Source organism: Cryptotermes secundus, unplaced genomic scaffold (assembly GCF_002891405.2).
Source record: "Cryptotermes secundus unplaced genomic scaffold, Csec_1.0 scaffold178, whole genome shotgun sequence".
In the NCBI taxonomy this organism is placed as follows: domain Eukaryota; kingdom Metazoa; phylum Arthropoda; class Insecta; order Blattodea; family Kalotermitidae; genus Cryptotermes; species Cryptotermes secundus.
The window spans coordinates 1-14,940 of record NW_019728499.1 but is presented as its reverse complement, the minus strand read 5'-3'; the positions used below and the strand labels follow the sequence as shown (position 1 = coordinate 14,940).

At 36.3% G+C, this 14,940-nt stretch overlaps 1 protein-coding gene across 3 annotated transcripts in view; it reads left to right on the top strand.

Annotated features, from left to right (window-relative positions):
- LOC111865160 (uridine-cytidine kinase) overlaps nucleotides 1-14,923 on the top strand; it is a 56,107-nt gene extending 41,184 nt beyond the window's left edge. Inside the window, exons 7-8 of one of the 3 annotated variants that reach the window (XR_004513101.1) lie at nucleotides 9,057-9,295; nucleotides 10,604-14,923. Coding sequence is in view for 2 of the 3 variants with exons in the window: in XM_033751707.1 (XP_033607598.1) it covers nucleotides 9,057-9,211 (155 nt within the window). In the remaining variant the exon portion in view is untranslated. The other 2 variants (XM_033751707.1, XM_023852941.2) reach the window with 2 other exon arrangements.
- The last annotated feature ends 17 nt before the right edge of the window (nucleotides 14,924-14,940 follow it).

Sequence of the window (14,940 nt, the reverse complement as noted above, 5' to 3'; positions counted from 1 at the left end):
CCTCTCACTTTTTTTCTCATTTCCCACCCATTTTTTGTTTAAAAATACAGATACAAAAATATAATTAGTAGACTAAAAATAATGTTTTGTGAAAGATTTCAAATGGTGTGTAGTTATATGCCTCTTCATTATGTAGTAATACCATGCTGAATGCTTCAGATGTGTTTACTGGGAAGAGAACTTTCACTGAATCTGCTATCAGCAGGGTCATTATGACATGTTACATGGAGAATGGTGCCCATGAGTAGTGATAGATACATGATGGTTTAATTAGACTGTTGGTTAATGTATGTGGTTCATTAAAGAATATACCAGGATACGTGAAAATACATGCTTCATAATGGTATCATGTATTTAGTCAGAAAACTTACTAAAAATGCAATGTAGTACAATGTAACATTAATTAAAATGAAATTTGGCCTGTATATCTCTCTCTCTTTCATGATGTATTTTATGACACTGTATCTGGACTGTGTAGCATCAAATGATAGGATGTTTGATGAATTGTAAAAGATGTGGAAGGAAGCTGTCATCAAATTGAGGTACTGTTCCAGTATTTGCTTGGACGGACTGAGTAAGAACAGAAAAATTGAAGTCAGGATAGCTAGTGTCTGACAGAAATTTGGACCAAGTACCTTCTGAATACAAATGTACAACATAACTGCTAACCCATCCTGCTCTAAAAATTTAGTTTTGATCACCACCTACAGAATCTTCCTGGAAAGATTATAATCTTTCCAGGAAGATTCTGAATAATTATTCAAACTGTGTATCTTTTCCTTGTAAGGTCTGGATTGTTGCTGAAGAGAGAGTGCTTCTGATCACTTTCACTTTATATGCCTCTCCTCTAGACGTTATGGATATAGAAAATGTGGATCAATATATCCACTCCCCATATACCTTCATGGTAGTTAAGCACACAGACAAATTTACCTTTTTACCTCATGATGAATAAATCAAGTGTGTGTTTCAATATAATTAGTTTTGACACTTACTGCACACTTACTGTGAATCTGCATGATATGTAATTGTTCATTCAGTATCTCAAAAGAGCTTAATAGCAACTCATCTTTCAAAGCAGCTCATCTTATGGGAGTATTCATTTACATATTTCCGATTTTACTCTGAAGCTTATATGCCTGATAACTTTTAAAGGTTTGCTATTGATGCAGTAAACTTTCTGTTGTGGGAGCCAAAAACTAATTTTATTTAGGTGTGAAATGAAATATAGTTCAAAACATAATTATAGTGACAAACTGTAGGATGAACAGTGGGGATTCAATTCCAGGCAGGATGGGGATTTTTTCTTTCAGACTTGCTTAGGTTTTGAAAATTAAGTAATTTCCATGGCAGAATTAACCAACATCTTAAAGTATATACATGCAGAAAATTGACAATATTAACACTGAGAACAGTAAACAGTGGCTTGAAGTTCAGTGTATGATCCTTTGTTATGACATATTCTACTGACTAACCAAGGCAGACAATTGAAACAAGTGAAAGTGAAGAAGTAGAAGAGGATGAGGAGGAGGAGGTGCAGCAGCAGAAGAAGAAGAAGGAGAAGAAGATTAATTATTGGAGACAAGTTAACTGTTTCAACTACTTTTGATTGGACTAAAGGATTATTTGATTATTTCATACAAGAAAATTTAATATCTTCTGACAAGAGGATGTTTATACAGACACAGAACAATAATATGAAAGAATCATTTATAACTCCAAAGAATATTATATAATTATAGTCTCAAAATATTTGATGTTATGAGTTGTGGCGTTTCTTTCCTCCAATATTCTGAATAGCTGAGAGTCTACAATATGTGTAATTAAAACAACTGGTCTGTGTATACATTCAGGGATATTAGATATTGTTTTAAAATCAGTAAATCATAAAGTCTTTGAAATAGGTTATAAATTTCTGTTAGTTGAGAACTGTTATATTATTTCACCCATACAACAAAATGTTGTATCCCATTTATATTTATTTATTATAATACATTCACTTGCATATATGCCCACACACACATACACATACACATTTTGCTTATATTAAAAGAAGGTTGTGGTAAGTACACAGTCTTCTCTTATAATGTGAAAGTGGTCTATAAGAATAAAACAACAATAATCAAACTTAAATATTTACTTTCTTTATATGGTCTTCCTACAAACTGATATTTAAGAAGACTGTATTTTCTTGAAACTCGATGGTGTTTTATAGTTCTTTATCATGGCTTCTGTTCATTGACATCATTTTGTTAGCACAATGTGAACTCCAAACAAGAGGCTGTTTGTAGCCTGGAATTGGCTCCATCCATCCATCCATCCACTGAAAAAGGGAATTAGAGGGGAAAGGTGTGCCGGCATAAATAGTGTCAGGGGAGGAAATTGTGTGTTGCAAAAATTATCTTCTATTTTGTTATAAGTTAAGTAAAAAAGATCATGGAGACAGTTTGCATGAGAAGTTATATATGAACTCAGTAATGCCCTTTTGAATATACTGTTGTGGTTATTATTAGTATTATTATTATTATTATTGGAGGGGGTGGGTTTCCCCATGCACCGCGACCAGTGGTCTATTGTACGTCCCCCTGTGATATTCTACCAGTTTCTATATCCTACCGATACTGGTGCATACCATCAGTCCCGACTCAGCCAGCGAGTTCGGCCTCTACTGGCTCAGCGGTATCTAGATGCTTCCCCCATCTACCAGAGGCATTAGAGACTATTGTTGGGCGGGAAATGTCCGTAATAATTTGGCTCAGAGGCCTCCTTGAGGCATGAGGTTCTTTTACATGCTGTAAAGCTACGACACGGGACCCACAGCTTAAAGTCCCTCCCGGAGGACTTGTTCCCTGAATTTTTCCGCCCTTAAAAATTCTATGACCTCCACCGGGTTTGAACCCGTGTACCTTGAGTCATGAGGTGGGAACGTTACTCCTAGACTACGGAGGCCGCTTTACTGTTGTGGTTATTGCTGAGGTGGTTCTGCTGAGGATCATAGACTAGAATTATTCTGCCATATTCCTTTAACAGTTATTTGGCAAGAAAGCAGATTGATAATATGTCGTTCTGCTCCTGTATTTTATATTTTGGAATTGTTCGTAACAGCCATTGTATGTCTTCCATCTAAGACTGTTGTAACATATCTAAAGAAAGATCTACTTTATTACGATGTCTAAACTATAGTGACATGTGCCATGTCATTGTGGGTAATTTTTTATCATCATCACTCATTGGGCTGAGCTAATTTTTGGGAACAGTATATGAATTGAGCCTTTTAAGAACTAACTTCTACTGTGAAATTTATCACTTAAACAGTGGACTTGGAGAACATGCAATAATGAGTAAAGAGAGACCAGTTTATTACATTTCTAAATTTACCCATATGTGTAAGATCATAGTTATCATTCCAAATAAATTCCTATACTTGATTTTAGCAAGAAATTTTTATGTATGATATGATTTGTACTTCAGTTGTTCATGCTATTCAAACGTTTAAAGTCTCATGTAGAACTCATATTAGCAGGCATAATATGGTTAAAAACAATTGCAAAGATTTATGTTATGGGTAAAATAGGTAACTAAATATTCTTGGCATTGATGCTTGCACATGCTTTAATTCAAGAAACTGTTGTTCACTAGCAAGCTGAAAGAAAAATAACTATATTTTTTATTTAATGGAGACCAGATAATTTTTAATTGAATTACATTATGAGAATTATGCAAATAATATTTTTCTTTTCCATTTTCTGTTGACTGGTGTGAGGGTTCTGCCTGTCTGTGAAATACTGGTGTATATTGTTATAGGACTGCTGTTTTAAATTACATTTTAAAATGAGCTAGTAACATTCGTTGAGAATTGAGCAGAAAGTATTATCATTTGTTTTGTAGGCTTTAGCACTATTAACCTTTTCCTTGCTCTATCCTAACTGCTGTCCAGTCCTACATATTCCTGAATGATGAATCAAGGCAGACATTTCATACCAGCTCCCATGAATAATATGCATAGATAGTCAGTCTTAAACCACCAGCTTCATACATAATACTGCACTTCGCATATATACCAATACTTTCAGGATGGAAACACTATACTAAAACAGAAGTCTTCTTGCTCATTCAAGACCTACTGTGGAAATTACACTGATGTAATGCGTTATCCCAGGATAATTACTACACTCAGTTTTATTGCCCTTATTGTGAATTGGTACAATTATAGACTCCTTCCACTGACCAAGCAAGTCTTTCTTATTCCAAATAAAATTAATGAGTTCGTGGATCTCAGACCATAATATTTCACCTCCTGTTTGAATCAATTCTGCCAGAATTTGAATACCACCCAGTGATTTATACCTTTTCAATTTTGCAATAGCAATTTCAACCTCAGGTAACGACGACTCAGCTGTATGTATTTCTATCTGCCTAACATCACTTATCCTGTGTATATTCAATAACTCAGAGTAGTAGTTTTTCCCCTTATTCAAATTGTGGGAATCTGCAAGCAAATCATTCTCATCCTTTACTAAGTCACTTGTAGAGGCTGTGCCATAGCTCAAGCAATTAGTCGCTGGCTTCTCACCGCGGCGGCCCAGGTTCGGTCCCGGGTCTGGTCAAGTGGGACTTGTGGTGGACAAAGTGGCGCTGGGGCAGGTTTTTTGCAAGTACCTAGGTTTGCCCTGCCCATCTTCATTCCACCAATTGCTCCACAATCACCCTCACCTATCATCTGGGGCTGGTACAATATGCCAGAAGTGGCTGCAGCACAAGGGACTTAGTCCCACCCCACTAGCAGTAAAAAAAAAGTCACTTGTAGGTTGGTAACCCCTATTAGATTCTCTAATGTTCTTATTCTCATTGTTTGTTGCAAGTTCATTAATGTTGTCTTTTTATATGTGAAATGCCTGCTGGCTTCACATCTTAAATTATTCACATTATCCCCATTTATTTCACTTGGATCCTGTAACCACTGTAGTTTGGCTTGTTTCTTTTGATCTAATGATTTTGAACATCCTTCATCAAACCATGGCTATGCTTCTTCAATTCATAATAACTTAGACTCCCTTTGTCTGAAATTTTGATATTCTAATAGTTTCCAAAGCTCCACATCGTTGTCTTAAGTTTTCCAAAGATGTAAACCTGTTTGAGATTTGAACACAGTACTGCTATTTACCCACTACCTTGTTTAATTTCTTGAGGTTGAACTTCTCCATATGAACACTGTGTGTTGTTTGTTTAGTCACTGCCAGTCTGTTCCTAGCTTTTGCCACCACCCGATAGTGGTCAGCATCACAATCTGGTGCCCTGAACAATCAGACATCAAGTGCACTTGAATTCCATCTTCTGTCTATCAGAATATGGTCAATTTGATTGTGAGTCTTTCCATCAGGAGATGTTCAAGTAAACATATAAATGCTATCCTGTGAGAATATTGTACTTTTTACAGTCAGATTCTTGGATGTGGCAAAGTTTACCACTGTAACTCCATTATCATTACTAATTTCGTGCAGGCACTCATTCCCAATTGTTTTTTAAAAATGTCTTCTCTACCAACTTTGGCATTGAACTCTAACAAAGTTTTCATGAAGCATTTAGGGAATTTATGGAATATGTGTTCTAATTCCCCATAGAAGCTGGCCTTCATATCAGTTTTGTCCTCTGTTGGGCATGAATGTTCAGAATGATGATATCACACGATTGACCTCTTAGTATTATGCCATTAATTTGTTTATATTGTTTTGAACATAATCACACAATATAGAAACATGAAGAGTAAATTATGCACAATTGTAAAAAGATGTTCATTTCTCTATGTTCTCTGCACATGTATTTTAACACAAATATTATACTGGTGTGTATCTGAGTTCTAGCTTTTATCACACTCTGGTGATTAACCAAGAATGAAATTGTGAATTTTGAAATTTGAATGTTGTTGTTGTTGAACTCTTAAAAATATCTTTTGATTGGTTTGTTTTTCTTGGTTTGAAAGAAATATCCGACATTTTAGAGGATTTTACGGCTTTCATCTTTGTAAGAGAGGCAGTAATTTTCTCTGAAACATAAACACTTATCATTATAAGTGTTTATTATTTATGTTTATTATAATAGATATGCTGAAAATTATTTCAAACAATTATGACAGAATTTAAGGAGGGAAGTATTGCAAGATTTTCAATTGTTATTTGTTTTTAATTATAAAGTTTTATTCAATCTCAGTCAAAGAATATGCATGTGGATGCTGTAAGCATTCATATTTCCATACTTGTTTGTTTTTATAGTTTTGAATATGTCTTAATTTGTGGTGGGGAAATATTAGCCTGCATAGTCCATAATAACAAATTAATATAAATCTACATTAGGCCCTTTGCACAATTTAGCCAGGGAATAGGAATTTTGCATGTCTAATACAGAACATTCTTATTTGTGTGTGTGTTAACTTCTGTGTTCAGAATCTCTTACTCTTTAATCTTTTGGCGGGAGAGAGTGGCTGACCAACAAATTTTTCTACAGCGTCTAGCAGAGGTACTGCTGACGAAACTGCATGTGACGGACACTGGAGTGCTTAGTGGTAATATAGGTTAATTTCATTGTTGTGTCTGTTCATAAAATTATATTATGTCAATTGAGATGTATTAAATTGTACATTTGATGTTTGTTCCGAATGTGTGTATAGAAGATGATTATACAATAGATATGCTGTTTTATAAAGAATGTGAGGGTCATGTACTATTTACATGTGACATTTTGTCAGATCATATAGTAGAATGTAACGGTTTCTAACCATACATCTTAAGAACCTCTCAGGCTGTTATTAAATCTGATCTAAACAAGTTAAAATGGGTGGTCTGTATTTATACTTTCTTATTTTCTTTCTGATTGAGAAATGTTAGCACAATAATCATGTAAATTCAATTTGATTGTAACTTTTCTGTCAACATGAAGTTTCTACATATTTCATGTTACCCTGATTTCTGCTTATCCATGTTCTTAAATTTTATTTGGAAGTTGTTACCTTTGTTTATTTTAATTTGTATTTGCCACCCTTGTAATTTAGAACTTCTTATAGTAGATTGACACAAGTGGTAACACCTCTGATGCTTATTACATTAGCATGGTAACAAAAAAGGGGGGGCATGCAGTAGTGTAGTTGGTTGAGGCACTGTGCTACAAGCCGGAAGGTTGTGGTTTTGCGTCCCAATGAAGTGGATTTTTCAAGTTTACCTAATCCTTCCAGCCACACTATGGCCCTGGGGTTGACTGAGCCTCAAACAAAAGTGAGTATCAGGAATCTTCCTGGGTGGTAAAGGGCGGTCGATGTGTAAGGCTGACAACCTTACCGCCATCTGTGAGCTGATTGTATAGAGAAAATGTGGGAACCTCGACATCTCACAACCCTATGGTCCTTCACAGCCTGTTACAGGGATAGCTTTACCTTTAGCTGATAACAACAACAATGATTTCTTTTTGACTGGTAACTATTAGAAGTCTCTGAGTAAAATGAACCTTAATAATATATCGAAGAATGATATTCTTACTGTCAAAAGTACAATGTTCCCACATCGTAACATCCATAAATTTACTTGGACATCTCCTGATGGGAAGATACACAATCAAATAGACCATATTTTGATAGATAGGCGATGGCACTCAAGTATACTTAATGTCCGATCGTTCAGAGCAGCAAATGGTGACACTGACCACTACCTGGTGGTGGCAAAGGTTAGGGAAAGACTGGCAGTGAGCAAACAAACAACACACAGAGTTCATATGGAGAGGTTCAATCTCAAGAAATTAAATGAGGTAGAGGGTAAAGAGCAGTACTGTGTTGAAATCTCAAATATGTTCACGGCTTTGGAAAACTTAGGAACTGAGGTGGATGTTAATGAAGCTTGGGAAACTATTAGAGAGAATATAGAAATACCTGCCAAAGAGAGTGTAGGTTATTATGAACCGAAGAAGAATAAGCCATGTTTCGATGAAGAATGCTGAAAACTATTAGATCAAAGAAAGCAGGCCAAATTGCAATGGTTGCAGGATCCAAGCAAGTTAAATGGGGATAATCTGAACAATATAAGATGTGAAACCAGCAGGCATTTCAGGAACAAAAAGAGGGAATACCTGGCGACATGGCAACAGGGAAGCGAGGCGCTTTCCGTTGTCTGGCTGAGGGTTTATAAGAGAACTGCACAGCCACTGGAGACAGTTGAATGGCTTCACCAAGATGCAGTTGAACAGCAATTGAGATAATGAATTGTATAAGATTAAGATTGTATAACTGTGGAGAGCGAATGTGCAATAAATTCGCTATATCCAATAAGGCATGAAGTTATTTGTTGCGTTATACACCCAACACATGAAAATTTGAAGAAGACTTGTAGCCACATTGTTAGATTTAACCTTTTAGTTGTTTTTGATGAGGTGTCTCATGCGATTTGGGTGAGATAGCCCATGAGCAAAGTCTGTTTCATCTGTGGAACTTCTTTGAACTGTGTTCAAAGTGTGAAGTGGTGTATAGCAGAATCTTTTTAAAAGAGCAGGGAATTTTGCTTAATTGGTTGCTTGCATTGGGTTCATGGACACTGGAAACAATGTGTTATATGAAATACCTTTGTAGTAATAGCAGTGGAGTTGATTTTACTATAATTTAATTGAATGTGCCCAAAAATGCATGATTTAGTGGTCTCATTAACTTATGGCTGTCCATTGGGTTATTTCAGGTTTTAAGTTTTTCTCTTAGTATTATTTTTGTATGTGTTGAGAATTTGCATGGTGCATATCACTTGAATTCTGTAATTTTATATTTTCAGCATATTTCTGCTGCCCTACTGAGATGGTCTGAATTAACTCCTCAAGCATTCTGGGTGCTGGGTGACTCAGCTTATGGTTGGGGAGAGAAACCAGAACCACTTTCTCTTCAAGACCAATGTTTTATTTATGTGGTGATTGTGTCTGTATGCCTGTAAATGTATAATATTGTACAAGGCATTTATAGTGAAAACATTCATTTACATAATGAATTCTGATAATGCTTTTAATAAATAAATTACCAAACCAATATGTTGCAGTTGCGATTGATCTCATTGTTCAGCACATTCGTGATTTTTTGAATAACCGGGTGAAAGTGGATGAACTCTCAGTTCCTCCATCGCCTTCTCCATCGCCTGTTCATGGCTCACGGCGACTCAACACAGCTGATGGTCATTTCACACGCCCACACTAACCATCTTAGTGTAGTATTTGGAAGTCAGCTGCTGTACTGTGTTATAAGATGCCCAGATACTTCTTTCATACGGGCCATCAGTAGGTATGTATATTGCAAGTATCTGGTAACTGCAGGATAAGGTTCCATTATATGTGATCGAAATATTTTCATTCTTATTTTTCCTTTATGCTTACTGTATCTAGCAGGTATACAGTTATGTCCCCTTTATAATACTGTAGTTTCTTTTGTGACTTTCTGCAGCAGTTCTGCCATTGTTGGAAGCAGCTATACATATTTTTGTTTGATATCAGTGATATCATTGACTACTACCACTGCCAGAACCCCCCCCCCCAAATCTGCTTTTGAAACTTACCATTGACACTACAGGAGATTCATCAGTAGTACGTCAACTCACCAAATAATAGATTCTGATATGTGCTTCTGTTCATTGCAGCTTCAAAAACAATTCAATTTTATTTTGGGTCTCCATTAAAGATTACTGGGATGTTTTAAAGTTATACTCTGAAAAATTGAATCCTTAAAAAAACTTTCTCTCAAACCAAGATACATATATGTTATTTGATGGATAAATTAATACATACTACCTGTAGCTGAAGTTTGAAAACAGGATTGAGCTATGCTGGCCTGGATCTGGGGACTGGAGAGGGTGGCAGACAGCAGTAGCGCAGTTTCTCGGTAGAAAGTCATGCACAGACAAAGCAGAGTAACAGCATTTTTATGACCAAGAAACAAATCTCCAATAAGCCAGTTTGATGAACATTTCCACCATAAATGTTGGAGATGCTGCAGAACATCTGTACAGAAACGTTGATCCACACTTGGTCCGTATGAAATGAGCTATTCCACCTTTTCATCAGAATGAAGAATATTCAGCATCTTCAGCAAAAAATTTCAAAAACCAATCATATACTTGAGTTTAGCTTATTGTTTCGCTTTCAGAATCAAGTTTTAGTGTGCTATAGGTTTCTGTAGTGATTCTGCATATACTTTGACACAGAATTTGATGCATACAGATGCAGTGTGAATGAAATCTTGTATTTTTTTTAATCCTAATATGCAAATAACATTAGACAGGGCCTTACTTCACAAGTTGTCATTCCTGTACTAACTATAGCAATGTTACCATGAAGTCAGTCTGGAAATTATTTAATCACATCTTATGCTTTTATAAGGGTTTATTATTTATTTCAGATGTTTCACCTGATGCATGCATTTGTGTGTGTGCCATTTATGCAATACCAGATTTGCTGTCACTTCTTTCAATGTGTATAGTTTCTTTGTTGTTTATATAATTGCTTTATGTTGTCATGTAATCATGACATGCACATATAGTGACAATGCCTCCATGTTTATTGACAGAAATTGATTGAATTTTTTCTTTGATTTCAGAAACAATTTTAATGCACATAGATGAAGTGTCAGAGATGAAATCACGTGCTTCTGAGCTGTTGTGTATATAATGCTATTTGTAAAATTACATCAGGTTCTTATTATTAATTAATAGATTCAGGAGTGTTGTTCATACATGTGGCTTACAGTTTCCATGGTTTGTGTTCCAGTCAAGTTTTAAACATAATTATGGTAATTTACGATTTTTAAACACGAGAATATTGGGGATATTATATATTCTTGATTTTGAAACTCAGATTCAATTTTTGTGTGTCTAAAACTGTTTCAGAAAATTATGAATGTATTTTATCCAAGGAAGGCATGCCGCAGATTTTGTGCAGAATTTGTAAGATGTCCTATTTGGAAGTAGAATGTGTTTTACTGAGAGTAAGCTAGCAATAATGAAAGTAGTTCTTGGGTTATTCCTGAATGTCATAAGACATTCTATTTGAATATTAACAGTAATTTTAAAGCTGTGAAATAATAAATTGTATTGAAAAAGCTCTGCCAAATGCCATTTAAAAGCACCTTCATTGTGATTTAAAGTTGAGGGTGTAATTATTAGGTTTAAGAACGGAATGTGCAGAGAACCGCAGAATCTGCTTTTAAAACCTGCTCTTGGCAGTTTATACATCAACAGTGTTGTCATCTTATTGTGTTGTATGGGTTATGATGCTCTGTGCTTCTGCTCTTTATACTTTCAACGGCATTTTGATTTAATTGTGTGTTTCCCATGAAAAAACTGGAACATTCTGGGATGTTCTCAGGATTATATTTGAGCACTGTAAGATTCTCTTCTCTTTCAAAGCTGTGGTAACACATGCACACAGAGTATACTCCAAATTATCTGTGAGCAGATTATGTTCTTTGCAACTTACCCACGTTCCTTTTAGGAGCACTTGCACCCCTGTGGAGCTCCTGTTAGGTTCACTTCGTCCATATTTCTGTTCATGAAACAAGTCAAAAACTGCTGGTTGGATTTTAATGAGGCATTTACAAAGAATTGTTAAGTGGTTTAACTGTTTAATTAGTTTTTTTAACAGCCACTTTATGTGAAGACCTACAGGCATATATGTGCATATCTTGAGCAGAACTTGCTAAAAGTACTTCAAATGAAATTTGTAGAGGAAAACAAATCACACATTTTATATGCAATACATTTTTTCATAAGTCATATGTTTCTTAGATAAGTGGAAAATTGGACATTATGCATTCATTTTCATATTTCCATATTCAACAATCACCTTGGTCTCCCAGCCACACTGGAAACCTGGATTATCCATGAGGAGTTGTCTTGTGGGATCTAACACTGTGTAGTCCACTGAAAGTCTTCAACCCTCAGGATGGAGGCTACATATTCCTCTGAAATGTCAGTTGGCTTTCAACAGACTACATGGCATTATATCCCAGAAGATAGATCTCTTCATAATTACTGCTCTGAGAACCTCAAATCCTACCTGGATTATTCATGTGTCTTTTTCCTTTCATTAGAATGGATAATCAGGTGCATGCTGTATGAATGTTATTCAATAATATGTAGGGCTGGAAAGGAGTATGACAGAAAACAGACAAAGTTTATAGTACAAATAAGGAGACTTCCTACAGAATTCTTTCAATCTTTTCCTCTGGTTTAAGATCATTGACTTCTTTTTTGATTTCAAAATAAGAACAAAAGATAATATTGTTGAAAATAGTAAGATAAATTTTGTCAGAGTATTGTCAATTCAATGGGCTGCCGTAACCAGGCAGGTAAGACACCGGAAAATGTAAAAGTAAGAAACTTCTTTCACAGAGCCTTATTTACATCAACTTTTTTTATGTCCAGAATACTGTAACTCTGGTGATAGGCCTGACAGTTATTCATCATGAGAGGAATTTTTGGATGGTAGTTTCTGGCACCACTTCTGACAGTGTAACTGCTCTTAGTAATGCAAACATTAATTAAAGTTTGAACCCCTTTACTCAGGGCTGAAGTTTGGTTAACTTAAATGCCCTTTATGCATTATTGGTTAGTACGTTGAGTATGTCAGGGGAATTAAATATACTTGGTGCCATGGTCAGTTCTTGGGGTGGGGTGAGACTGAGTCCACTTGGTACATTAGTCACTAATTGGCCTGTTGCACCAGCCCCAGATGATAGATGCTGGTGAATGTGGAGCAGCTGGTGGAATGAGAATTGGCAGGGGAACCAAAGCACTCAGAGGATACCTTCCCAGTGCCACATTGTCCACCACAAATCCTGCATGTCTGGCCTTGATTCGAACTCGGGTTGCCTCAGTGGAAGCCGGCAACTCACTGCCTGAGCTATGGCACAGCCTGCCATGGTCAGAATAGGTAATTATTCTTAATTAGACTATAATCTTCTGTTTGAGATTTAGCCAAGGATTAAAAGTGAGAAATGTTTTAGCATCAGTGGTAATAACAGAATGACATGACAGCAACTTTGAAATTCAGTTGGAACATTGTTTCTTACACTTGTCACAGATGGTATGCAAAAAAGAAAAAGTACCTTTTTTTATGGAATGTTAAAATACATGTTGCAGAATAATTTGAATTTATTTTTATTGTTCTTTGTTAGTAACATCAGCTACAATACAGTTTAGTGTTTCTGGCCCTGAAGTGCCACATTCAGATTAATCTAAATTTTTCTACAGTTTTTCTCTTTTCACTTGTAGTTAACAGTATAATTCAACAGCTGACCTGAGAGCAAGTTTTAGTTGTGTGCTGTTAACATCAGAGCGTTTCAATTTATATTACGTTTGTAATGTCCATTCATTTAACATTAGACCTATATTGCTGACAAAGACTCATTTCCTGCACATGTATAGCTGCCCTCCTGTTGAAGCAAGGTGTGTGTTTTAACTTAATTATTCTTACTGTTTAGCCACTGGGGACTTCTCATGTCAGCTATGTGGCCACTGTGGGTATAGGTTCTACATGATCTTTGAGTTAATGTGGTGGCTGGATATTGGTCTCTCTCTGTGGGGCATTATGTAACCAGTGTGGATATCTCAGTCCAGCTGTGAGGCACTATATAACCAGTGTGGATATCTCAGTCCAGCTGTGTAGCCACTTGTATAGGTTCAGCTGTGAGGCACTATATAACCAGTGTGGATATCTTAGTCCAGCTGTGTGACCACTGATACAGGTTCAGCTGTGAGGCACTATATAAACAGCGTGGACATCTCAGTCCTGCTATGTCACCACTGATATAGGTTCAGCTGTGAGGCACTATATAAACAGTGTGGACATCTCAGTCCAGCTATGTCACCGCTGATATAGGTTCAGCTGTGAGGCACTATATAACCAGTGTGGATATATCAGTCCAGCTGTGAGGCACTATGTAAACAGTATGGACATCTCAATTCAGCTGTGAGGCACTATGTAAACAGTATGGACATCTCAGTTCAGCTGTGAGGCACTGTGTGACTTATATGGATGTAGGCCTCATTCCAGCTGTCAGATACTATGCAGCTATTGTGGATATTAGTCTTGCTACAGCTCTAATGCACTGTGACCATGTGGATGTCCCACTCAACCTGTGTGACTGCTGTATATAGAGATATCACTTCAGCTGTGAGGCACTGTGTGATCAGTTTTACTCCAGCTGTGAGGCACTGTATGGCCACTGTGCAGGTGTGTTCCACTCCAACTTTGAGGCAGTGTGTGGACACTGCATGTAGATCTCACTACAGCTATGAGACACTGTGTAGCCACTATGCATGTAGGTTTCATTGGTGCAAATAGTGGACCTTCCATATAAACATCTCAGTGGACAAGTCTGTGAGTTGCCTGTTTGTATCTGTAGTAATGGGGATTGAACCCATGACTACAACACGTTCCTTTATAAGAGATGTCCTATGGATCTAGTATACATTTTACCTTTAGCCCTGTTTTGTACTCTCAATCTCAGCCCATCTCTAGCTGTCAACATCCCCTTAGTGTTCAACCCCAAGAACAGCTTGCCATGGTTTCTGTTTTTACCATCAGAGCAGGATCCTTACTGTTCATCAGAGAACATATGATTTGTCTGAAATTTAGATAAATTTGGGAACTTTATGCATAAAAAATGCTACCAAATTTGAAAGTAAGTATTCAGTCTTGTATATATTGTAGATTTAAGTCTTTTGACAATATGTCTTCTGTGTCTTACCAACATCTGCCAGAACTTTTATGTTCACATATTATTTTGTTGCGTAAAACAATAACTTTTTCTGATATGTCTCTTAAGCATGCCATTTGAAGGATCTTATTTGGTAACATATCAGGGTACGTTCTCTGACATGAATTATCATATTATATATCATAGAATTGTGCCATTTTACTTGTTTATTTATT